The 27,670-nt window shown below is 29.1% G+C and overlaps 2 protein-coding genes and 1 long non-coding RNA gene across 3 annotated transcripts; 1 reads left to right on the top strand and 2 right to left on the bottom strand.

The window, feature by feature from the left end:
- The first annotated feature begins 558 nt into the window (after positions 1–558).
- On the top strand, positions 559–18,621 carry TTLL5 (Tubulin tyrosine ligase-like 5). The gene is made up of 15 exons (XM_018550236.1): positions 559–901; positions 5,175–5,351; positions 6,304–6,387; positions 6,485–6,608; positions 7,386–7,492; positions 7,586–7,799; positions 8,536–8,792; positions 9,425–9,624; positions 10,419–10,642; positions 12,761–12,953; positions 13,073–13,238; positions 16,630–16,770; positions 16,903–17,053; positions 18,006–18,172; positions 18,385–18,621. Exons 2-15 carry the CDS (start codon positions 5,185–5,187, stop codon positions 18,581–18,583), a joined length of 2,394 nt encoding a protein of 797 aa, XP_018405738.1. The 5' UTR covers positions 559–901; positions 5,175–5,184; the 3' UTR covers positions 18,584–18,621.
- A 5,256-nt stretch (positions 18,622–23,877) lies between these two features.
- Positions 23,878–24,740, bottom strand: LOC108782161 (uncharacterized). Its single transcript, XR_001940976.1, has 3 exons — positions 24,620–24,740; positions 24,169–24,286; positions 23,878–24,089 (listed from the first exon to the last, which is right to left on the bottom strand). It is a non-coding gene; the product is annotated as an uncharacterized LOC108782161 (long non-coding RNA).
- Positions 24,741–25,487: 747 nt separating this feature from the next.
- On the bottom strand, positions 25,488–27,542 carry LOC108782166 (dynein heavy chain 7, axonemal). The gene is made up of 4 exons (XM_018550344.1): positions 27,504–27,542; positions 26,867–26,960; positions 25,911–26,065; positions 25,488–25,664 (listed from the first exon to the last, which is right to left on the bottom strand). Exons 1-4 carry the CDS (start codon positions 27,530–27,532, stop codon positions 25,640–25,642), a joined length of 303 nt encoding a protein of 100 aa, XP_018405846.1. The 5' UTR covers positions 27,533–27,542; the 3' UTR covers positions 25,488–25,639.
- Positions 27,543–27,670: the final 128 nt, after the last annotated feature.

The raw sequence follows: 27,670 nt of genomic DNA, 5'->3' as shown, positions 1-27,670 counted from the left end.
CTTACATTTGTCACGTAATTAAAGAACCTTGGAATGGAAAAGTAAGTAAACGACAATATTGCACATTTTGATTTTATATACATATAATACGTTCTACAGATTGACTGAAATATTGGATATACTTAACATAAATAATACTTTATGTATTTTGGTGTATCTGATTTTCGATAGTATGAAATCATGTTATTTCCATCGCTATTCTCGAAAACGCAATTAGCCGAGCAATTAGCATTTTCTAATAGCACATTTGTAGTATCATTTTGCGTCCATATTGGATTCTAACATTCCTGGGCAATTTCTGATTGGTTATTACTTTAGACGACTGTGCATCCATAAAAACGATACGTCTGTCTTTTTACATCATTGTTTTAAATTGTTCATTTTTTATTTTTTTTATCGTAATAGTCCTCAATTAGCTTAGCTTCGTCCAGATTTTCTATTGGAATATACGAACCGATACGATACGGGCAACTGTTCATGCAAAGGTTTGTTCGGTAAATTTAGTTCATAATATGACCAACCGATGATAAAGCAGTGAATGCGCTATCCACTGCATAAACGAATGCACCCACATGTGCACATACTGTAGTCAAAGGAACACATCCTTTGTATCTATAGAAATCTTGTGATCTATGGTAGAGAGCTCGCATGATTATGCTGGTACTTTTGTCATCGACTGTACGCGGGTATTTAGCAATTCGATTGACAGAGGTAGACAGTACTGGCAGGAGCAGGTAGAAGGAAGACAATTATCCGACAGTATTTATTGTGCTCTTTCACAGTATGGTTACGCGATTAGTGCCGGTCTCCGCAAGTATAGTAAAATAAAATTGTTTCGTGATGGTAATCGTCATCAGATATATAAATGACAGGCAATAAGTTATTACCCGAGCGAATTGCGGTAAGTTTTGATCGCTTGATAATTATTCAATATTTTGACTCGCGGTGAATATGTTCTGTCAATGTGACAGTTTTGTTCCCCAATTTGATGGTGTTGCTAATGGACACAGTTTGAACGACATATTTTTTTTTTTTTTTTTTTACCAAAGTAACTAAACATAAACAAATTTAACAGTTCAGTATTATGTATATTCAAGTTTTATAATAACTACTGAGTTTGTCGTAAAAAATATTGTTTCTTATGTTACACTCTTATCTTCACCGATCTTACATCTTGATTTTCGAGGTTTGCACGCGAGCAATACTAATGTTGATAATGTGTTAGCATTGATTTCTTTTTTATACTTTCCTTATACTTTAGTTGGTGTTCAAGAAACGCACATAAGTCTTACAAAATCAATATTATTCGTTATTATCTTAAAGTGTATTTTACATAATCAAACGAATTCATGTTTCTCTCGTATTTTTCATAATTTGTCTTTCAGTGAAATAGATTTAAAATTTTTTTAAAATACAAAGCACATTAAATTTAAAAGACAGTAATATAAAAATTTACCTTTTCATATCAGTTTTTTTAGTTTACTGGTAATTCAAAAATGAAATTTTACCATTGATTAAGGATGTTCGATATTTTAAAATAACGAAAAAAATTATTGATTATTCTAAGGATGCGTCCTATTTAACATTTCGCCATAAAAATATTTACAACGGCTGTAATATGTTATCATTTTGATCCTTTGCTCATTAAACTTAAACATATAAATTATAAAATTTATATATAACATGCATATTTTTTATATTAACTGATTTATTTCATTATTTTGTGCATAAAGGTATCGAGATACAGTTATAAAAAACAATAGCTCATATATTTGATATTAAAATATGTTAAAATATAAAATATAAAATTTCTCGTAATACTCTCTCATAAACTGTTGATTTCAAACTATTAATTTTGATAAACGTATTTTAATATTTTTATATGTAGAATAACTAGAAAAATTATATTAAGTAAAGAAAAAATATCATCTATTCTATTTAAAAAATAATAACTTTTATGTGACTTTGAAAAATCGATTTTTTTAAAATTAATTTTACCGTTATGTATCTATCCTTCTCCAAATCATTATTATACAACTTTTGTTGGTATATTTTGATGCCAGACTCATAGTCAGTTTTTGAGATATTAGCATTGTTCAAAATGGAACACTATATAAACAATAAATATAAACAGGTTTATATTAAACAGTTTAGTAGAGTGTTTCAAGTTTGAAAAAAATTGACGCACAATTAAAAATCTATGTATAATATCAATTCACACGCAATTATATAGAAGCACTCAAGATCCAATTTGACCATTATGGGTTGTTTTCTCATCGGATTTCATTGATTTATCATAAATTCTCACGATTCCTATAAGATATTGATTATTTTTTAAATCTTATTTTAAAATTTTATGAAGCAGTAAATGTTAATTTTATCTTTAGGGTTTGATTGATCAATTTTCGGTAGAATGTATTAATTAAACGAAAATAGAAAAGTTCATGAAATATTACTGTTACGTTAATTATTTTGCGTACGTAGTATATCCAAGAGAGGTATTCTCTCTAATTTCTGTTTTTTTTCCAAACTTTGCGCAAAAAAGAAGATTCTTTCTGAAAAAGTTGATGGAAATTTATACGTTTCTAATATTATTAAAAATTTAACATGTGAATATGTGCATTATAAATTATTTGAAATGTAATTAAATCGTTCTACATTTAAATATTTATTTCTGGATGATATTTTAATTCTATTTTTGCGCGATTTTCCGATAAATTTAGGTTCAGCATTTTTAAATATAGTTTGTAATAAAGAATGTTCGCATTCATCTGTTCACCAAATGCGCCTATTATTAGACATCCTGCACGCAAACGTGCATGGCATACAAATGTAAATGCACACCCGCACGACGTTGATTGAAACCTTGAGTGTCAGAGTAAAGGATTATCTTGGCAAAGAAGCATTATTGATTGATGAAATGCTTTATGGTTGCTTAACATTAGCTAACGAGATCAATCGAGAAATGAAAGGAACATAGGATATTCAACATTATTATTACTTCTCCCCATTTTCGATTTAGACATTTCTAAGTCGAACATATAGATCTTGATAAAAGGATTTCGATTGCCTACGTCTCAATTGAAGACCACCAATCTCAAATTAATTAAATTTTTTATATAGGGGTCGCTCTTAATATTGATCAAAAATTTCAAGCATGACGTTATAAAAGCTCAATTTTTATGATTATAAAACCCTATATTGCTCAAAAATATTTTATAGAAATTATTATTATATGTTACAAAAAAGACATTTTTACGTAAGATCGCTTTTATACACATATATAATACGTGTTATATGTGTATGCGTGTTTGCGTGCGTGTGCATATACATATACATAGAATAAGTCAAAAGTCTGAATATAGTCTATTTCACAAATAAAGCATATATAAATATTTCACACAAAAGGGTTTAAAAAGATTCGTTGGAGATGATACATATAAAAAAACAGACTCAATAAACAAGATGATATGGAGCACTTAACAGATTATCTCCTCATCTGGATTTTCTATTCCTCATTTGATGATGAAATCTCCACTAATTAAAGATAGTCAGGTACAGGAGAATAATTGTTTTACACTATGTACTATTATTGTAAAATATAAGAAAAATTGTATGTGTCATAGAATTAAGTGTTTATCTTGATGTTATCAATGAATAATGTCTTATTTCTGCTATATATATGCAATATTAAATACTATTCTATACCTCCCCCTGCTTAGGAATGTTCAACTTTCTACATGAAACGAGTATTACTCCACCTCCTCGCTGTCAAAGGGCGTCTGATTTTCCAAGTTTCATCCCATCTCCCTCCTGTGTCAAAGTCAAAATCCCTTCGGTAGGGCGGAGGTAAGGTGAGACTCTCTTCGCATGAAAAGTCGTGTGCTCTTTGGCAGGGGTGGAGGTGGGGTGAAAATCGCTTCGTGTGGAAAGTCGTGTGCCACGTAGCAGGGAAGAAGGTGGGATAGAAGTCGCTTCGCGTGAAAAGTCGAGTCGTATGCTCTATAGTAGAAGGTAGGGTGGAAGTTGCTCGCGTGGAAAGTCGTACTCTCTTAGGGGCTGCGCAGAATAAAAAGGGAACAGGCAACAGAGAAGAGAGAATAAGAATTTCAACCTATCAGAAATCATGTACTATGGAATACACTGTTTATTCCACAGTATATGATTTCTGATAGGTTGAAATTCTTATTCTCTGTTCTCTGTTCCCTGTTGATCCTTTTATTCTGTGTAGCCCCTTAATCGGTTTACCTCATATATCCTCCTTGTTTAGAATCATCCGACTTTCCACGCATAGTAATGAATAGTTATATATATATCAACTTTTATTGTTAATAATTTTTTAAACGATGACTAAAACTAGTTGGAAGTTATTCAGGATCATGACCTTAACAACATATGTCAAAATCAAGGTCATCAGCAGTTGCTCCCCTTTTTTGCAGTTTTATGTTTTTCGTTGAGCTTTCTCTGAGTTATACAACTTGAATTTGATATTTAAAAATTTACCTAACTCAAGTAATATATACTGAAATATTAGTAGTTTTAATTTCTAAAAAAAAGAATCCAAATGGGTTTTCTGTTCTAAGTAAAGAGTTAAATAAGATAATGCAATTTTGTGACATAATATTTTGAAGAAGAACGCGTATATGATTTAATGTATTCATTGTCGCGGTGTTGAAATCGTGTAAGCGATGTTTGATATAGATTTTCAGCTGATCAGAAAAAAATTATTGATAATGAATATTGGAAATTTTTTATTATTAACTGTAGACGTTTTGCACTACAAAAATGAAAATTTGTAATTTTTTTATTGCACAGTAAACTAACAAATCGCTAGTTTACAAACGGTTTGTAAACAATGTGTCTAGTGACTGCTGGCAACGGCGAACGCGCGCTTTGCTGGGCTTGTTGTGCGCTTACATTAGGCGACAGGCTGGATAAATTTGATTATTTTCATCAACTAATAATTCGTTAACTAATGCGAAAAATGCAAAATGTTAGAGAACTTTTCTTGAAATTATTCATTCTGCCTCTATCCGAAAGTTTTATATAATTATCAGATAACCCTGTGTATTATACATCATATTAATATAATACTCATATTATCGTTATATGCTATTTCTTTGTTCATATACAACAATTTTAGATTTTACATATGATCTTCTGTTTTATTTCAGATAAATTAAGATGTCCCAAAGAAAATATACCAATATAACAGGAAGATTGGACGGAAAACGTTCGAAAAAACTCATGTCATCTTCCAGTTTGTCTGGTATGTTACAGTTATCCAGTAACAACGAAGAAACATTAGAGGCCTTGGTACATAAATCTCACAAACCTGATAATTTAGAAAAGTGAGTTACTTTTGTGTCACGTATGCAATACGTTTATTAAAAAACTATTGAAAACTATTTCTTATAATTATTCGATTATCATTAAAAACTCGATATTTGTCACGTGCGCACATGCGTGCATGTGCAATGTGCATGTTTGTATATTAATCAAGTTTAAAATTGTATATTATGATATTTTCTTTCCTGTTACCCTTTATTTCAATCTTTTTAAAAAATTATTTAATACTATGTTTTCGTTCTTTTGTCTCTTCAGTGAATAGCTTCATAATATGAATTATTCATAATTCATAATTCATAATACTTATAGAAACAGTGTCGTGTTGATTGTTTATAGCAGATTTAGCTACAATTTTTGTTAGTTCTAGCAGAGTTCTATGTTTTAGAATCATTTTTAAACAGAATTTCGGTCGCTATGTATTTTTTTATTAATTTTTTAATCTTTGATTCATCAGTTAATAAAAAATACGTCTTTTGGAACCTTGTGTATCTAGTTCCATTTTTTCTCTATATTAGAAGTCCATCAATTTTCTGGTTATATAATATACATTGTGTTTTTTAAAGTTTATTGATACACTGAGAATCTCATTTTGTTGAATCAACTAATCTCTCTTGTTTGGATATGGCCAAACATATTCTTGGTTGATGCAGTAAAACAAAAAATTTGATTATTGTGACATTTTACACGTTCTTTTACTTTCTGAGAATATACTAATAAAATGTTACAATATCATAATTTTTTACTTTAACTGAATTATTTTATTATATCAAGAACTCGTTTATGTCCAAACATTCATGTAGTTGATTCAACCAAATGGAATTCTCAGTGTAGGAATGAGTAATATCTCATTTGTATATAGAAATATTTGATTTTGTTATTCGTAAAAATATGGCAGCGATAAGAATTATATATGTATCTAGTTATGCGTTATATTTTATTAATACCTATTTATAGCACAACGAACCCAAGAAATGCAATAAACAACGAATGGTTATTGAATGGACCAAATGGAAGCAAGATACCCATTTTACGCTTTAAGTAAGTTGATATAAGAATTTATTATAAGATATCTTTAATTATCTTTATTTTTAAAACACAGAAAAATTTAAATAATCATATTGTGCTTGTTTTTCAGATGTTCTGCTTTAGCCATGCCACCAGAAAACCCACCTGCGAAACAGCTACATATGACTTATAAGATCTTGCAAACTGACACTAAACTCATCAATCTTCTATTGCAATCACATGGTTTAATAGAGGTATAGTTTTAGTATATCGTATTATACAGTTTATATACATTTATATACTGTAAGAGCTAGGCTAAGAAAAAAATATCAGGCGCTCCATCGGTGCCGAGACTTAAACCGAGACCTCGAGTTGTCCATATTAGCAAGCAACTGCCTCGCCGCGGAGCCACACAGTCCAATGGCAGGAACTTAGTTTATACCTTACAATATTAAGTATATCAAATATACTTAATATTTTTAATTCTTTGCGTTATCAGTCATATAAAGAGGTGCGTGTCATTTTTGCGTATTATCAAGTATATCAATTGAAACAGTGATTTGATTGATATATTGTTATACTTGACAATTGTTGTATGAAAATGTAATGAATGAAACAGTATCAAATAGTATCGTTAGAGACTATTGTATAGATTAATGCAAATTATTTTCAGGAGGTGATCATAGAATGATTTTTGATGGATGAAAAGGGGACTTACTAATAATATAAAACTAGTTGATAAAACAGTTAATTCTAATTATTTTTCTATATTAAAATTTAAAAAAATGTTAATTAAGTCGATTAAATAAATTTTGAATATTTCGAAAACTAAGCATTTCTATAATCCCACATTTATGGATTTGACTACATTTAGTTAGTACTACATATTTGTAAAATTTCATCAAAATCGGTCTTAGGTAGTATACGGAAATCTTGCTCAATTCTCAATATTGAGAAATATCTCCCAACAGGAGAAAACATTTTTTTTATTTTATCTTTACAAATAAAAATTGCTATATCTTTGCTTTTAGGTACCTATGAATGAAACAGATTTTAACATATTATGGATGGGAAGTCATCCAAAACCGGACGTTTTGCGAAATTTGATGCCTTATCAAAAAATAAACCATTTTCCTAGGTAAAAAAGACTGAATTCCTAAGAAATAGTTCTCATAATTTAACAATAAGATAATACTCTACAGATGTAAAAAGTCATAAAAAATTGTCTTAGGTCTTACGAGATTACCCGAAAAGATCGTCTTTATAAAAATATCGAAGCTATGCAAAGGAGTAAGGGCCTTCGAAATCTCGATTTTATACCTCAAACATTTTTACTGCCTACAGAAGCCAGAGAGTTGATTTCGGCGCATTTCAGATATAGAGGGCCTTGGATCGTTAAGCCTAAAGCCAGTTCGCGAGGTCGTGGCATTTACATTGTCAATAATGTAAGGACACAATTCAGTATTTTATAAATTTTTTACATTATTTAAACTGTCGTTAAGTAAAAACAATCTTATATAAATATATTAAGAAATGATAATAAAAACTTTATAATAATTATAATTATTTATAACAGTTATTTCGGTAATTATATGAATTAATGAACGCTGATGACCTTGTTCTTGATATATATATATATATATATATATGTTGTCAAGGTCATGACTATAAATAACATTAATGTACAAACATCTCTTAGCTTCTGTACTCTTAGTAAGATTATCAATTACGTATTATTTATAATCAATATACAGTTTTTATATTAATTTTTCATTAATCTTATTATTATACTTATAGAGCGTAATTATACATATTTGACATGGTTGTATATTTTATGTGCCATTAACATATCACATTATTTATTAGTAATATATTCACAGAATAATTTTCCATTTTATGAGTGTTGTGTGTTTAGTATGTTATTTAAATCGAAAAATGATTGAATTTACTCTTATTCTTTTTATAATAATATTACGTAATATTATAATAATATTACAATTAGTTAATAGTAAACATATAAACAAAAATGTTGATATAGAATATACTTTTGATGCTCAGATTACATCAAATTATACTATTTGTATTAAATATAAAAAATTCTGTTTTCTAAAACTTATAATTTTGCGGAGTATGTAATACTATATTAGCTACTTATCCAATTTTCTTATCATACTGTTATAGCCTGAGAAGATCCTAACAGATGAATCGGTTATTGTGGCGCAATACATAAATAATCCACTTTTAATCGATGGACATAAATGCGATTTACGTCTTTACGTGGCTGTAACGAATTACGATCCCCTATTAATTTATTTATATGAGGAAGGTTTAGTGAGATTTGCCGCTGTTAAATATGATGGCGGAAGTGAATATGTTTGGAATCCTTGCATGCATCTTTGCAACTATAGTATAAACAAATTCCATGTGGATTATGTAAAGTAAGTTATAACAAATTTAGTTAATATTTATTGCATTAAGAACACAACTTTGGTTTAAACATATTTTTGATTGGATCTTATCCTGCGGAGATAAAAAGGGTGGTTTGAGACACTGTGCGTGTGTGCGTGCGTGCGTGCGTGCGTGCGTGCGTGCGTGCGTGCGTGCGTGCGTGCGTGCGTGCGTGTGTGTGTGTGTGTGTGTGTGTGTAAAATGTGTATTAGGATAAAATTATTTATATTGATAAAAGATACATATATCATACTTTCTATTTATATAAAGTAATAACTTAAATAATTAAGTACTTTAATTTTTTAGTACACGGTTGCTTGTTTTGTCCTGCCAAAAAGTTTCAAATTATTCTTGTATTATAATACAAATGATAGTGTTATCTTTGTTATTTTACATCAAGAAAATATTGCAATTTATGTAATAGTTTAAATGAAAGAGTAGATATAAATAATATAAATAAGAAATAAGAATGGAATAACAAAAAAAAAATAGTAAAAAAGAAAAGACAAAGAAATAAAGTGAAATTTTTTTAATTTTAAATAAATTATATGAAATATATTATCGAATAAACAAAATTTTACAAAGGAACTAGACATAAAAATAATCTAATAATTATATCTAGAAGTGAAGATCCTGATGCCGAGGATGTAGGACATAAATGGACATTGTCGGCATTACTTAGGCATTTACGCTCAATGGGTCAAGATACGGAATCGCTTATGCAGCGAATAGAAGATATTATTATAAAGTCGATTCTTGCTACTGCATCTGGAATCGTCAGCGGTTTAAAGCAATTCGTGAAATATCCCGAGACATGTTTCGGTAATAATTTATCTTAAATAGTATTTTCGATGTTTTTTTAAATATAATATATAGGTAATTAAAATATGGTAACAAATTTTGGATTTAAGCTCTCCACGCCAAAACATATGAAAAAAATTTATATGAACATATGTCCGCAAACTCATTGTCACCGAAATACAGCTCAAAATGTTTATTAATATAGGAGAAAATAAAAAAAGTAATATTTATATTATTATAATATTTAACATTGTTTATATTTTGAATTTCTAATTATAATAAATGTTCAAATTGATCTTTATTTGATTTAATATATGCTTTGATACATCGGATGCTTTGATACATGGATATCATATTCTTTCAAAGATCACGAGACAATTGCGAATGATCACAAACATTAAAGGTGTTTACGCAGCACCTTCATAGACAATTGGAACTTCATAAACTAAGGACTTTTAAGTATTCCCACAGATTAAAAAAATCTAAAGGATTTAGATCGTGAGGTTTATGCATAATACTTAAAGATTTTGAGCTATGTCTCAGTAACAGTGGATTTGCAGATGATGTTCACATGAATTTTTTTTTATGTTTTGGGAGCTAAACTCCTAAGTTTGTTATCTTATTTAGTTAGACCCTGCGTAAATATAACTAAAAAAATTCACACGATATGTGTAAATACCGATTTAAAAAAATTATGTAAATTCAACAAACAAAAAAACGATTGTTTTATGATAATATCATTATTTGATATTATAGAAAGATATAAAATAGAAATATAATATTTTATATGTATATCACACATGTATGTTTTCTAGAGCTATTTGGCTTCGATATACTGATTGACGATATGCTGAAGCCGTGGCTATTGGAAGTAAATTTAACCCCCTCGTTGGGATGTGATTCACCACTAGATGTTAGACTCAAGTCAGCTTTAATGACAGATTTGCTTACTCTCGTTGGCATAGCTGCTGTCGATCCAATTCTGCGCTCTCAAAATTTAAGTCGTGCTGCCATAAATTCCGATAAAAAGATAACTAATGTAAGCTATTTTGCTTTTATTTTTCTTAAATTATTGATATTTATCTTCCATTTATAGGAGATATATTCATTAAATATTAAATAATTATTTAAAACTTAGATTTGTTTATACAGGGTAATTCAAAATAATCTTTTGTTCTAAAGGAGACATATTCCTGACCGTATACTGAGATAATTTTTTTTTTGGCAAAAATTTGTCCGAAGCTTAGTTTTTAAATTATAAAGAGAAATAGTTAGCGTAATTACAAGTCAAATATGGAAGGTAAGCAGAGGGTACGCGCTCACCGATGCACATGGGAATTGTGCGGCCTTATGCCGGTATTATGCTAGCGATTAGAGATTGCGTTTGCGATTAGATGTTTTTCAATCACACTAGCAACGATCAGCGATTACATTTCATCAGGTATTTTCTACAATGCATGTGGAATGATGTGGAGAAAAACTATAAAAAAGGAATTTATATTATTTTTATACTTGTAAACATTAATTACAGTTTCGCAGATATATATTAAATATATTTCAATGTATCTTTTCCAAGAGATTGTTTTCTATTTTCACGTTTCGATATATAAATTAGTCATATGCTCATATGACTACAAAACCATTTTATGATCGATTGCGTTTGCATCTACGATTACAAAAAATAGACGGATGTCCAGGAATCGTGAATCACAATCGCTAGTATCTCTTTTCTGATTAGTCGAAAGGCAATCGCAGGCGCAAACGCGAAAACAGATGCAATCTTTAATCGCTAGTGTGATACCGGTAGTGTTAGGCCGGAATCAGACAATGCATTGAAGATTGAGATTGAAGATTGAAAGATTGAAATTTGGCTAATTAAGATAATAGGAGGTAAAATTCCTTTATCCTCATTGATCAAATTTCAATTTTCAATTTTCAATCTTAATTTTCAATGTGTAGTCTGTGATTCCGGCCTAAAGATTATCAGCTTGGGTAAGCGTAACAACGTTCGGTCTGTGGTCTACTATCTTGATGCACGACAGATAGCATTTATTGCATTAGCATTATTTTGTTACTTAGTTGTTGAAATTGTAACGAAAAACTGTAATTAAAGTTGTAATTATATGCTTTCCGTGCAGAATACAGTTATTTATGATCTACTCTTATACAACGAGGACCATGCAAAATACATTTATACGCCTGGGTCATAGGTTGGTTCTCAAGCACTCGACGTGATTCTAACTACAAAATATTGCGCACAAAGAGGATGCTACAAACCGCGTTAGGCAAGAACAGTTTAGTTTATTTATTCTTGCATGCGCAAGTGTCGGTTTTCGCGATCTTCTTTTGATTCCTTTGCTGTTGTGTTATTATTGTAAAGTGCTGTCTGCCAGACAGTTCGCTTAGAGATATCGGTAACATTCCAAAATGTTCTATTCTGATATACGGAAGGTGTGCAATTGCAAAAAAAAAGAATGGAGGGAATTTGAACGGTTGTCACAATGTTCTGGGAAATTATGAGGCAGATATGAAAGTACATACATTTCTTTTACAGTTTTGTTTAAATTCAAAAAAAGGGGTAAAAAATGACCTAAAAAATGAGTAAGGATTTTTCCTTTTACTACAAATCTCTTTATTAAATATTTTTAATTGTTAATGCTAATACTGAAAATTTATAGTTCATATATATATACTGCAGATTTTTTTTTAGTATTGGCAGTAACTATTGGAACATAGTCTAGATACAATATTAAAATTTTTATTTAAATAGAATATTTCTATTTACATATAATAAAAAATAATGTGATCTGTTGGATAGATACGAAGATAATAGAGAATTAAAGTAATGGTGAAAGTAACAGTTGAATTTGTTATTGTTAATGTAAAAATATAACAATGTGTTATCATTACTGTTACAAACATAAAAGAGTAATAATAATCGTTATCAAAAAAAAATAACGAAGGGGGGAGGGTAATAATATTACACGTAACGCCTTACTTTTCAATCATGAATTGATTTTCTATTCTTAAATAAGAGAAACAGGAATGAACAAGAATGAAATGTTTTATTTGATATTAAAGTAAGAGATATTAAAAACATTAAATGTTAAGAATAATATTAGCTGACTATGAACAAAACATTGTTTTCTTTTTTTAGTATAGAAGAGTGCAATCTGCGGAAACATTACCTCAAGGAAGGAAGAATATTAGAACTAATAAAAGTAAAGCAGGTTTAAATTTAGAGCAACAACGAATAGTAGCGTCTGCAAAAGCACAATTTGAGAGAAGAGGCGGATTTGTTAGGATATTTCCAAGTCCGAAATCTTGGGAAATCTACTCACAGTACTTAGGTAAATATAATATTTCTTTGATAATAAATTTAAATATGTAGTACAGAAAAGTGTTAATATTTTTCGAATTCAATATGCCCTAATAAGATGACCTTTTTTTTATCCATTCTATGTCTTAGATCCAATTACAGGTGCACCAATGATATCAGATCCGCTAGGTCCAAGGAGATTACCACAACACATTAATACGAACCATAATCTAATGTTGCATGAACAATTGTTTCCTGCAGCTAATCGTATTACTGGCTATATTATTTCAGAAGTTACATTAGATAGATTATCTAGGTATGAGGACACAAATTCTTGTTTTACGTAATTATATTAGCCACATTTTTGTTCACAAAACTATTATTTTTTGTATAAAAACTCACAAATTTGATAATTTTTTAATATTATATATTCTAATGATTTTGATCATATATTATTAATACTTTCCTATTAACCAATAATCCTTTTTTTACTTTTTTAATACTAGAGGCCGGATATGATAAACTTAAATCTACATCCGATTGCCACAAGATATTATCAAAATAAAAATTACAAAATTTGCTTTAAATGATTCTATTTATAACTATTTGTAGTTTAAAATATCTAAGTTTACCTGTTGTAAATTCAAATAGAGAAAAAATATGATATTATGAACAAGAAGGTTACTAAAATATAAAAAAAATATAAATTTATGATATACTTTGATACATTTTTAAAGAAATTAATTGAATATTTTAGTATTCAACACAATTAACATATTTTTAATTAAATATTTGAGAGCCAAATAGGAGAGAAAGGAGGAAAGTCACTTGATGGCTCATCATAGATCGATTTTTTTTGGAGAAACGGCAAAATAAAAATTCATTCTAACATTTTACCAGATGTGTACTGTAGTGTGTAGTTCAGGTGCACGTAATTTTATTTATTATAGTTTTTCAAGAACAAATTTGCAAAACCGACTCTGTACGCGCCTTCGCAGCTTCATAAAAAAACGCTAATAAGATCTTATGACACATTATTAATTAAATAATAAAAGATAAAATATTAACATGAAAACATCAGCGAATAAATATTATTTTTTTATTAATGTTTTTAATATATTTAAGAGCGAAATTATAAAATTCGAATCTTTAGCTAGACTTCATAGCTTCGTAAAATGTAAGTCAAAATAAGCCTCGTGGCAAAATATTTCTTTTACAAAAAAAAAATACGAGTATATCGTCTAATAGAGTGCAGATATGTAGCTGTCCTACAAATAAGGTGTAAATGAGTTGTAGTAAATTCATCATTCCTATAGGCCCTTAAATATAATAAAATTACTTAAACGTTTTTGCATGAAAAATAACTATACACTTTTATATAAAAATACAATTTAATAATTCTTTTTTGTGTTATATTTTTTAAGCAATTGTACTCTTTCATTTGGTTTTTAAGTTAAACCCGATTTTAATTCTATTGAATGAAACTTGATTAATTCGAATTTAAAATATAAGAAGATACCAAGAGACGTGGTAGCGTCTCTCATCAAATGTATTTTTGAAGTTTAATACGTTAAAAACGTCCTTTTTATGTATTATTATGAAAGAGATATTATCATGTCATGAAAGAGACGCTACAGCGTATCTTTTATGTAAATAGAAAGGACTTATATAACAAAAAATTGTTTAAATAAATTGATATTATAAAAATATATATATATTGAGGAAGAATATAGATTTTTACATTTAAAATGAAATAATAATTATGTTCGTTAGCGCATTAGTAGTATGTGAGCAGCCATAGAGCATCAAAACGAACCCCCTTCACTTCTCGCTAATTCGCGCTAGAAACGTGGCCAGACCTGTTACTTAGACAAATGATAAGTTGGGAAGAATTGGGTGTAATGACGTTTTTAATAGTGCATTCAAGATTTTCGCCAACTTTTCATGCAAAGCGAGATCCATCCCATTTGTTTTGACGCTCCATGACTGCTCACATACTATCTACCTAGGGTGAGTTCTGTTTTACGCATAATGCGCATAATGTATCGTTTATCCTTGTTGTCCACCAAATGTTAAACAAGGACAATTGATGCATTATGCGCATCATACGCGAAACGGAACGCATCTCTACATTTGATGCATAAGCATGAATAATTTTGAAAAACTTGCTCCTATTTATTGCATCTTTTCTGTATTTTTTTCTGCACCTCTTTTACATTTTTCTACACTTATTTTTCTGTATTTTTTTTACACATTTTCCGCACTTTTTCAATACTTTTTATGTATTTTTTCCTACATCATCTTTACACTTTTTCTGCATTTCTCTCGCACCTTTCTTGCATTTCTTCCCCACCATTTCCACACCTCTTTCACATCTGCAGTCCTGCACTTTCGTATTCCTTCGGTACTTCTTCCACACATCTGTGAACCCCTTCACAACATTTCAGCACATCTTCCGCACCATTTTCGCATCTTATCTGTCTACGTACATTATTTATTTATATATCTATTTATTTACGTTATTTATTGATATGTCGATGTTACCCATCCACTTGTCGTTGTTATCTATTTCACCTTCTGACGTCATCTATTAACTTATTTATGATCTTTATTTGGGTATTTATGGTATTTATTGCGTACTATTTATTTAATCATATTATGTAATCAGATTAATTTTTTTTCCCCACATTTTTGGCACCTTTTGCGCATCTTTTCCACATTTTTTAATTCTATTCTATAAGTGTACAACAAATACATAACAAAAAAATTGCATCTAATAAAATAAACTAAATTAACAATTAATTCATAGACTCCTTTTAATTCAATAATGTAATAATAAATTACATACAATAAGGACTTTAGGAGCCGTAAGATATAAGTAGTAGTGCAAAAATATCGACGTGTCAGACAATATTTAGGAACCTGAACGTTTCAGCTCATATTTGAATCATCTCCAGATCCATAGGAAACATATTGCGTTTGTCATCTAAGAATTTTCTGCCGAGGATGGCTCTAATGTGAGCCGAAACATTTGGGTTGCTAATTATTGTTATTTCTGATACGTCGATTTTTTGCGTTATTATATCTTAACATCATTAATTTTTTATTACCTTTATTGTCATTATTATAATATTATATTTTAAATGTGAATACAAAATGTATTAACAACAACTTAGCAAAAATTCGCGACTTATAATATGTAGCAAGAAAATTCTCGAAAAATTATGTAAAAAAGTTATTTGTAATTGTTTATTATCTAATAAGTAATTTTTGAGACATTAAGAATTTAAATATGATCATTTTCATATTATGTTTAAACATCCATCTGTTTATGAGTTGCAATAATATTAGTGACGGTTAGTGAGCGCTCACCAATAGTTATAGGTGACCGTAAACGTAATTGACCATATTAGAAGATATTACTTAAAAAAAAAATAAAAATTTACAATTATCTACTTTTATTTAATTTTTTGAAAACTTATAATATTTTGAGTCGTACATTTTGGGCTATTTTGTGTATTGAGTATTTATTTTTTCAAAATTTTCATACAAGAAGCTGAACGTTATTAAAAAACATGAATTATCATTATAAAAAAATAACAAAAAGTGAATCTGGATACTGTAAAAATAGATTATGATGCATTGTTATAAATTTCTTTGTACAGCTATAATCCTGTAAAAGTTAATGATTGATCATTTTATTATAGGTATGAAAGATATGAAAGAGCGTTGATGAAAGGCTACAAACAGAGCTTGAACAGTGTGAATAACAAAGAAAATGTAGATATAGATATACATAAATATAAAAGCCAAGTAATGCAATTAATGCAAGAAGGCAGTAAGCTTAGGTTTGTTATTAAAATTCATATGAGAAATATCAATTAGTTAATGATTCAAATATTTTGAGTATTGATTGATTAATTTATCTGTTTTATTATTTTTTCCATTTGCATAAAAATATCGTATGAATAATATTTCAGTTCTGGTGAAGCGAGGAAAGCCTTTGGTTTATATCTAGGTTACATATTAAGGAAAATATCACAGCCTAACGCAGATCCAGGATGTTGCGATCTTGTTATGAAGTTTCTCCAACATTCATCTTGCAGTTTGAGAACACCATTTTTATTTACGGTATATAAGTGTAATTAATATAATATAATTAATATAATGAGCATAAGTAAAAACATTATATCTTGTTATATAGTAAAGTAATTTATTTAAAAAATGCTAAGGCACTTATCAGTGTGACAAAGGATTAAGTGAAATAAGTACAATAAAATTACCTTGAAAGATAAGCTTAAGAAATAGCCTCAATAGTTAAAGTAGGTTATAGTGAATAAATACGCTATATATGTATATATATAAATATGAAAATAGTTATACATCATTCAGATATAATGCAAGATATAAAAACAAGAGCATACTCGTATCACTGCATATCTCTACTATTTTTATCTCAGCTTATGTCATACATGCAATGAAAAAGGATATGAAAATTATTTGGCAAAAACGAAAAAAATAAAAATTCAATAAAATATAGGAAATATATAAAAATAAAAATATATTTACATAAAAATATTTATAAATAAAAAAATATATAAATAGTTAATATAAATTTAGTAACCTTGGTAGAAATTTAGATAAAGCGTTAATGGCTCTTGCTTGGATGCCACACTATCATAACAAGAGTTAGTATAAATTGTATTAGTTATGTTCTTACATTAACTGTCTTTTGTGTTGAATATTGCTTAGTTAGCATAAATATTCAACATTATTAAGGTCTATCTAAGATACGTAAAGAGCATAAAAAATTGTTAAATTGTTAGTCAATTTAAGTTGTAATATTACTGCGATAGTTTAGTCGAGTTTGCGTTTCACACGTTTGAAAAAAAATTTGGCGCAGTTAAAATCTACATACGTAATATATAAATTCACACGCAATTATTGAAACACCCAAGTAAAGTTAGCTTTACTATTACGACCTGTTTCTTATTGATTTTAATTCTCATGGTCCTATAAAATTTTATATTTTAAGTCGCATTGATTGAATTATTTGTTTGAATTAATATAATGTTTTTCATAGTTACCATGCAGTAAGTTAAGCGATAAAGACCGAGCTGCTGTCACTGCAAAGCAACTTTCCGATTTTTTACATCTGTATAACAGAGAAACAGATCTTTACGAAGACACCGTAGATCGGCCTCATACTGTTCCTAATGAACTCTTCCAAAAGTTTTTAGCTGCTGCGAGGTATGCGTATGTTAAGCAATTTTTAAAACAGTTCTATTCCACTGTGAAATTATGTGAGAGAAAAACCGCCCATTAACATACATAACAGTATCATTATTTAATTGTATCATATTTTAGAACATAGGATATAATAGATGCACAAAAAATTATGCTTATTAAGAACGTCTAATTTCACAACAAATTAAGATATGTGTAATACGATTACATTACAGCGAACAAGATCTTGATGATGTGCTAATACTGCAAACTCGTCTTTATAAGTGCGCTCACAGTTTCTTGGGAAGAAATGGCTTCGCTGGCAATCTACGCGGTGCAAATCTTCTTGGATTTTTACCGCATATTACATCGCGAGTGTATTCCAATGCTGCTGCAACAGAACAGTGCAGATGTAATATTTCAATCAATAGGTAATTTAATTATTACATTTAACGAATTTATTATATATTTTGGGAGAGAGAGAGAGAGAGAGGGGGGGAGGGAGGGAGGGAAAGAGAAAAAGAGGAGGAGGAGAGGAGAAAAAAGAGGAAAGAAAAAAACTGTAATTTCTAATTTATTATCTCCTTTATGAAAAAAAAACTTATTATCGTTATTAGTGCAATTATAATTTCTAATTTATTATCTCCTTTATGAAAAAAAAACTTAGTATCTTATTATCGCTATTAGTGCAATTTGAGAACTAATTTTATAAATGCTCCCATTTACTCATCCAAAGCTATATCTCTACACAGCATGCTCGACTTCTGCAATTGTACGGGAACTGCTCCTTCGATAACCCACGAACACTTATAATGTTAAAAAAAAAAATGGACGAATAGAGTTGTAACATATCTAATAAAAAAATATTACAAAAAAGAAACACATATAAAAAAAATTAATGTTAAATACAAATATAATTATAATGTACAAATGAAAACAACTTATAATATCATACTCGTATTGTCTTCTTATATATATATTAAAATCCTTTATGTAAAAAATGATAATTGAAAATCTGTCACGCTACAGCGACCGTACACGTATATGAAAAACTAGGAAAATGCTATAGTATGCCAGAATAGAATTGTCAAATCTCTTAATCCATTTTTTGAAGATTTGGCAAGACAATCTGTCAATTCCGGAGATTAATTATTATAAGCTTTAATACAAATCTCGAATGATATTTCGCAGGAAAAAATTTAGAGCCTGCATTAATGTGAAAAATTAGCTGAAAGCAGTAATCAAGCAATGTGGAGGCAACACGCGTATTGAAATTTACACATACACAGAAAAATCCATCCATAATCTCGCCGTAGTACATATCCGATAATTCAGGTAATGTCAATGTATATATAAAAAATGCGAGAGTTACTTTAAAGTGCTGTAACTTTGTGAAAAAAATCGCAGCAAATTAAATTAAAGGGAAAAGTTCGAACTTTATGCTGCAAATAACATTCTCCAAAAAATTTTACAAGGTCCGTCAAACTTTGCAATTTTTAATATAACAAACATACCCTCTTATTTTGAGAGGTATAGTGATAGAGGTCCATTAAACTTAAAATCAGGTTATAGCGTTTTGAAGTAGAGATTTCAAGCATATTAATTAATAAATATTAAATGATTTTGTACGACATATTAATTAATAAAGTTCTTATCCTACAATAATTTTTCATAAAGTTATCGTCAATCAAAGTTGGTCAACTTTTGCTCAAAATGTAATTTTTATGTGTAATTTTTATATACAGTATATACTTTACAAATATTATATTTTTATACATTGAATGTGAGATAAATCATGATGAAATAAGACAGAGCGCAGCTTTATTATTTGAGCCAATCAGAGTCAATCCGCAGTTTACGTCACGTATAGCGCTACATTCAAATGTGAAAATATATTAATCTTATATATATACATATATATATATAAATCTTTTTTTTATTGATTTTTAATTTATAAAACAATTTTAATAAATATACCGAATAGGGGACCTCCCGTCAATGACCTTGCTATATGTTGTGAAGGTCATGACTTTAAGTGACCTCCAACAAGTTTTAGCCGTCGCTTGTCCTTCGTTGAAAAGTTATTAAGAAAAACAGTTTGAAAAATAACGTTTTATTTCAGCTACAGCATTAAACAGTATAATTATGGAAATCGTGCGCAGAGAGGGTGATGAGAGTCGCAGGGGGGGGAGGGAGGAAGTGGGATGTATCTATGTACATATACGTGAAATAAGGAGTTTTATAGTATCTATGTATATATGCATATTATATGCTGAAATATTTTTCTTATTTAAAACCTCTACTTGAATTTCCAATCCAATATGACGAATCACATTACCATGCGATAAGATGGAGAAACATTTGTAGTATCGTAGTATTCGTAATTATTCGATTCCTCTGTGACCGCAAGATTTTAAACTATATGGATTACTTAAAAAATTAATAAGAAATTAAAAAAACTCATTACTCACAGTGTTCACAGCTCACTCTCTTTCTTGAAACTTGATCGTGATTTTTACAACACAACTCAAGTTGTATAACCTTTATACAATATATCATCGTATCATCATATAACTTCTTCTCATAAGTCAGAATGGAAAATGTTAATGATTAATGCACGCTTTTTCAATTGCTTATTTTTACTCACTCTCTCGATGTGTATTGTTGTACTTCATTATTATTTAATATTACTGAAACTTCTCCTTTTTTCTTCTCTTTCTTCTTTTTCTTCTTCTTCTATGTTTAGTTGGCCCGGGTCCTCGCAGACAAGGTAAACATGGCCAGTCATATCCAAGACTCCTCCAACTTTCTACAGGCTTAGAAAAGATAGACGAAAGCTTTAAAAACAAGAGAAAACACCATCCCACACTACCTCAGTCCACACCGGATCCCTAATATCCCCGGTGTATCTAGGGGGGAGAAGGAGACAAGAGGAAAAAGGAATTAAAGCAACAGGCAACAAAGCTTAATGGACGGTTTTTTAACATTGGAAAAATATCAATGGGATATAAGGGAAAGATTTTTTTAAGGTAATTACAAAACGAAGCAAATTTGTTGCGAGTAAGGGTACAATAGAATATGCGATTAGCGTTCTGTCTAGAATCCCCGCAGGGGCAACTTGTTATTATTGAGATACTTAGATCGATTTTACCGATCCCATTGTTTTCAATCGATTAAGACACTACCGCACAGATCACAGCACTTGCTGCTGTATTGCTAGCGCTTCTTGCACAAAAAAGTGTCAAAGGGTTATGAAAGTAAAGCACAGAATATCTGATGATAATGACGATGAGATTTATAAACCGAAATCGCGAAAATCGCACACATCAAAACTTTCTATCGCAATATCTCTGCTCGTAGAGCACGTAGAGAAAAAAAATAAAGACATCCTTCATCACATATTTTGAGCAAAAGCTATCGATTGAACCTATTTAGAACTTGATCGGTTTAATTCTTATTATCGTGGTCTGGAAAAACTCGATGTAAAGATACACAGCCGATTTTGCGCTGATATGTTGCTGCACGAGCTCCTAGTACGAGACACTACCGTGTCTCCTGATAAATTTTCTAAAATACCTCGTAAGTCTAAGAAGCATTGCAACTATTTAAATATTGCGGGCAGTGGAAAGTCTTGAACAACTTTAATCTTCATCGGCGAAGGTTTAACGTAACCTTTCTCTTTTACCCGACCTGAAAATTCAACACACTTCTACAAAAACTTGCATTACTTCTAGTTAATATTAAGCCATTATTTTCTGTAATCGTTAAAGTTTTTGTTAATCTGAAAAGCGCATCCTCCTTATCGAAACCTGGCACGATTACATTCTCCATATAATTAAATACTATCTATTACAAGTGCTAATTGCACAAGTAACAATCGAGTTATGGATGATTTAACGATTGAAAGAATAAATAAAATTGGGATGAAAAGAAATAATAATACAGCGAAACAGAAGCATCGACTAAGCACCAACGAGAGATTAGTTAAAGACGGATGATTTTTTTGGAAGTTTGCATGACTATTACAATTTTGGTGATTAAAAGTAAGAAACTAACACAATACGGTACTAATTTCATGATTTATTAATTTTGTAAACATATATATATACGTTTAAAACTCATTAATAATACTTGAATTTTATTTAAAAATTTTTGACTATCTTTTTTGAACATGGCTTGATCTTTTCATTTTTATGATATGATTTTTTCGGATATCACTTACTTTTTAGAGTACAAATACATCACAAATATATATAAAAAAATGATTAAAAAATATTAGTATCTATATAACGAAAGAGAATGAAATATGGTAAAAGAGAGGGGTGGTGGGGGGAGAGGGAGGGAAGGAGGTGCGGTGGGTCGAAGATGGTGGAGGTGTGAGTGAAAGGTGAGAGGGGATGGTAAAAAGTTTTAATACGGCCTTGTGAATGCGGACAGAGAAGGAGATTCTTAATTTTTTCATTAAAATGAAAAATTTTCAGAGAAGAAGGAGATTCTTAATTTTTCATTAAAATCATCACTTTTCGACCGCTTGTATCTCTAGAACGGCTTGACCAATTTAAAATTTTTTTGGCTCAAATTACTCGTGGGAATGCCGCCTTTCAGGACATATAACGTCCGATTCAAAATTGTTTATATTTTAGTAGTTATGCATCCCCGAAAAATGGACTTCGGTGGTTCGGGATAAGAGACTTATAGTCTTTCAGTTTTTAAACATGACCGGAGACACTACCGCATCTCCTGATAAAATATTATAACGTTACAAGTATTAGCATATTTATTATTTATACTGCACTTACATATAATAAAAAAAATCATGAATTTAATAACGTGTTATCCAAATATTTGTGTTAATAATTTATCTCCAGACCCACAGGGCCCCATTGATAGTTAAATTTGCCCAGTATCGATTTTAATAGTATTTACACTGAGAGAAAAAAATGGTTGCAAGTACTATAATTTAACTATAATTTATATTTATTTTTTTTGGGTCAACTATATACAAATTTATAATTGTTTTAACCATGCATATTATGACTATTTTAACATCGAAATATAATTGTCATAGTTATGACATGCATTAAGCTTTTCTTTATTATGTAAATAATAGCAAATGTTAAAAAAATAGTTATAATACATTCGCTATATTTGCATTTATTATGTAAGATAATTTTTATATTTACCATTTTTATTTTTTACTATACTCGCATTAATAGTTCAGATTATCATAATTTATAGTACAATTTTTTCATATTTGAGAAAACTATATCATATAAAATTATTATTATTAATATTATAGCAGTAATAACCTGAAAAATGGACCTTTTAATCATAACTTTTTAATCATGCAATGACAAATACTAAATATGTATTTTTCTCTTTGTGTATATATTGTCGAAAAATTAGAATTTTTTGTCTACAGTTATCATCTCTATTATTAAATTCGTCGATAATGTTAAAATCACAGTTTTAAATAAAAATCAAGTATTATTAAATCGGTGCCTTGAATAAAAAGAATAATATATGAAGAATCTTGGACTCGACCCGGTGATCGGTACATATAATAGAATCTGGTCACCGTAATCTCGACCGATTACCGGAACACTGACGGGTATGTACTGATTCAGTAATGGTGACCTAATAAATATAAGCAAGAGAACTTACGTGGGCAGGTTTATTTGAAAATTGTTACGTCTTGTGTATTTAAGAAGATCCGGAAAAATGTACGCGGAGTTTGGTGGAATGTACTAAAGAGAAATCATCTTAAGCGAATAAAAGATGTATTTTGTAAAGTATTATAATACAGAATAAATGTGAACATTATTATTATAATCCTCGCTTTCATCTATGGTTGTCCAAAACTCAGTGCCGTAAAGATACGGTACAACAAATCTGGTGGCAGTGGTGGGATACATCACATGTTAGGGCCGAGTAGCAGCAGCTTGTAAATAAAATGGATCCATTAAAAGGTGACAATTTGCAACAGAAGAAGAATTAGCGGATCTCCATGAAACAAATACCCGATATAGTAGCTGAGGACGCCGATAATAGCTTTAATCTGACAATGAGATGCGCAACCTACTGCAAAGGTGACTCAAGCTACAAGGCTATCAATTTTAACTACCAATTTTTTACACCCTACATATAAAGGTAAAAAATTTATGCATATAGAAAAGTATCGATGTGAAGTCTATAATTTTCTTAGTAAAGATTAAATATGGAAGACTAAGAGTAAGGAGATTACGTTGGAAGTTTGATATTTATCATTATAATAAGTACACACAAATATCATTAAATATTTGTCACATTGATAATAAACTTGATATTTTGTAAATAAAATTTATGTTTATTTATAAGTGTATATTTGTAATATATTGTTCTTACTAATGTTTTCTTTTTTTATATTGTATATTTTCATATTTTTATAAAATAAACTTACATTATTTTCTTTTTAATTATATGTATACTTACAATTTGATTTTGCCAATGTTTCAATGACACTAGCCATGGTTCCACTAAGAACTTGTGTTCCAAATTTGATATGCATTTTCTTAATTTTGTCTGCAATTATTTGTTTCCCGCTGTAATTTTTTTAAATGTGGTCGAATTGTATTAATTTTTTGATCCATTGTCCATGCCGTTTTTATTATTGTCTCATGATGCTATTAATTATATATTTTGTCCGATTTATTGCCTTTTCTTCTGACTTAGATTCTTTATTTATAGATATATTCCTTATTACCTTTAATAAAATGTGGGGGATCATATAATGGAATAATCTCATTGTCTTTAACTTCAAAAGTTTGACCTATTAGCAAATAGATGAAAACAAATTAAAATTGTTGCAACGTGTTTCAAATATAAAATAGATATAATAAATAACTTACATCTTGTTTTATTTTGAAAATTCTATTTTATGTCAGAGAGAATGTAATAATAAATCTTTTATCGCTAATATGTTCGATGAGCCTTGATCGCATATAGTTGCAACAATTTGAAAACCTGCATTCACTATTTCTTTTATGTCTTTAATGCAACAAATTATGTATTATAATTACGGAGTCTTTGTTTATCACAAAAATTATATGAAATTGGCATTTTCCAGCCAGAATTTAATTTCCGCATCATAAAAACCATGATCTGCGATTTTTCTCGTGCTATTATTGTCCTAATCTGCAAGACTACATATTATATCTTTTTGAACATCATATGTATACATATATATAAGTTTAGATTGTATAGATATTACGTCCTATATAAGAATACACACTTTATCTTTTATTGACATTTTGAGCTATATTTTTCAAATGTTTTATGGTAAAAGAATTTAATCCGGGGGATAGAGGTATCTTATGCAACACTAATTGCAATTGTTGTATATGTGTGTGTGATGGAATTTAAAAATATTTCTTAAACTGTTGTATGTGCTTGCTTTCCCATACAACTTTTGTAGTTTTATACAACTTTAATGAGAACATTTTTTGTTTTGCATTATATCGTTGTGTCTAGAGAGAACCTAGAGAGAATAAAACCTTATTATTATTTTATAAAAATAAACAACTTATAACTGTAAAACTACAATAGATAATGAATTAATATAATGCTTCTATATTATTAATTAGATATAATGTGATACAATGTGATTTCATATTTTTTACAAAATCTACTCAATTTGTAAAAGAATGCTTCGACAGTTTCATATAGTCTGGCGTATAATAAAATTTTGTTTTATAATATTAGTATACACTATTGTAAATATTACTTTTCTAAATCCTCCATCAAGTTCAAATTGATTATTTTTCTCAATGTCGTGCCAGCGTCCGGTGTCAAATCGTATCCTACGATAACCGACATATTGTCCCAATGCATTTGTTGCATTGCTGAATTGCGAAAGACGGACAATAATGGAACGTATTGCTGCACATATAATAAAAATTAAAGATACATACAAAGTAAAGTAATAACGATCGTACAATATTAGATTAATGCAAGAAGACTTATCACATATTTTTACTATTTTTTTAATATATAATCGGTAATATATAATAATATGTAATATAATCGGTAATATGTAATAACATTTAATCCTTCATAACATGCCTAAAGAGTAAGGCTAAGAGTTATCGAAATAAAAAATTCATTTTAGAAGGGATGAACAATTATTTATGTCTTCTAATCGAAATTTCAAGATAAATGTTAACCTTTTTTTATAAACAAATGTCAAATATCGTTAAAAAACTATTTTTTATATATTAAACTTTGATTATCTTGGAAATCTGACGTGCTAGAATTTTTTCGCTTGCGGCATCGTTTTCAGCGTCCAATAAAAGTTTATAAGAGACACATAGTCTGGTTCAAAATAATTTTTTAATGTAAACTAATGTGAGTCATTCTTCTGTGAGGATTAAAATTGTTATTAAAATCAAAATCAAATTATCCGAAATACGTTTTTTAAAATGTATTATATGTATTGAAATTCTTCAAGAATATATCATTAATTAAATTCTCTCTAATGATAACAATAAAACCAAAATTGTATAATTTTGTTTATAAACAAAATCACTTAAAAGTAATATCATTAATGATATGAATTTTTTTTATTTAATAAGTTTTGTGCGTGCGTGTGTGTGTGTGTGTGTGTGTGTGTGTGATATAAGATTATCTCATAAAGGGTTTCTTGTATTAATCTAATAATAAAAAATATATATTTAGTAGTACCTGAAACCATTTCACATTTTCCATCAGTTGGTGACATAACTTTAGAGGTGCTGGTTGCTGAAATGGATCGGGATCATCTACCAATCCTGCAAAACTAACAGAAAATTAATCGATAAAGCATACATGACATTTATTTACTTTTATATAAGGACAAAAACTGTTTGTGATATACAGGATGTCACAGGATGGAGTGGACAAATATAATTTCGATATTCGCTTCAAAAGAAAAAAAACTGATTTTTTTTTAAAGGAATTTTTTTCTTATAAAGTTTATCCCTTTAAAGTGAGTTAGGGTACGTATATAGAAATGTGTCCCTTATTTTTGTCTAAGAAACAACTAACTCAAAACTCATCAAAATCAGAGAAGGATAATTGGATTTTTATTGTAAAAAAAAAAAAACAGGCCAGTACCAATCAGAGAATTTTACTGATTTCGGCATTAACGATTCTTTGAATTCGCTGAAGAGATTGTAGTATCTTTTAAAACAATGAAAAATGTTATTAAATGTAAAGTTTGTTGTTGGTATATTTATTCGATAATACTTGGGCTGTCAAATTTAAAAAATATAATTTAAGTTATCTACATATAAATTTACAAATAAGAATCAATTTGCAATAAATTGTAAAATTTTACAACCTGTATGGATAATTGATTGCGAGCTGCATCTTGATTCTTGTCTTATATTGTTTGTTAATTTTGGTAAAGTCGGTTAAGTATTGATTAAGTTTGTTCTCAATATGTTGAACGTCAAGATACTCGAAGGGACCATCCAACCAAATTCCTCGATCCCTTTGCCACTGATA

This window comes from Cyphomyrmex costatus, unplaced genomic scaffold (assembly GCF_001594065.2).
Source record: "Cyphomyrmex costatus isolate MS0001 unplaced genomic scaffold, Ccosl1.0 scaffold97, whole genome shotgun sequence".
In the NCBI taxonomy this organism is placed as follows: Eukaryota; Metazoa; Arthropoda; class Insecta; order Hymenoptera; family Formicidae; genus Cyphomyrmex; species Cyphomyrmex costatus.
This window is presented reverse-complemented; position numbering and strand designations above follow the sequence as displayed.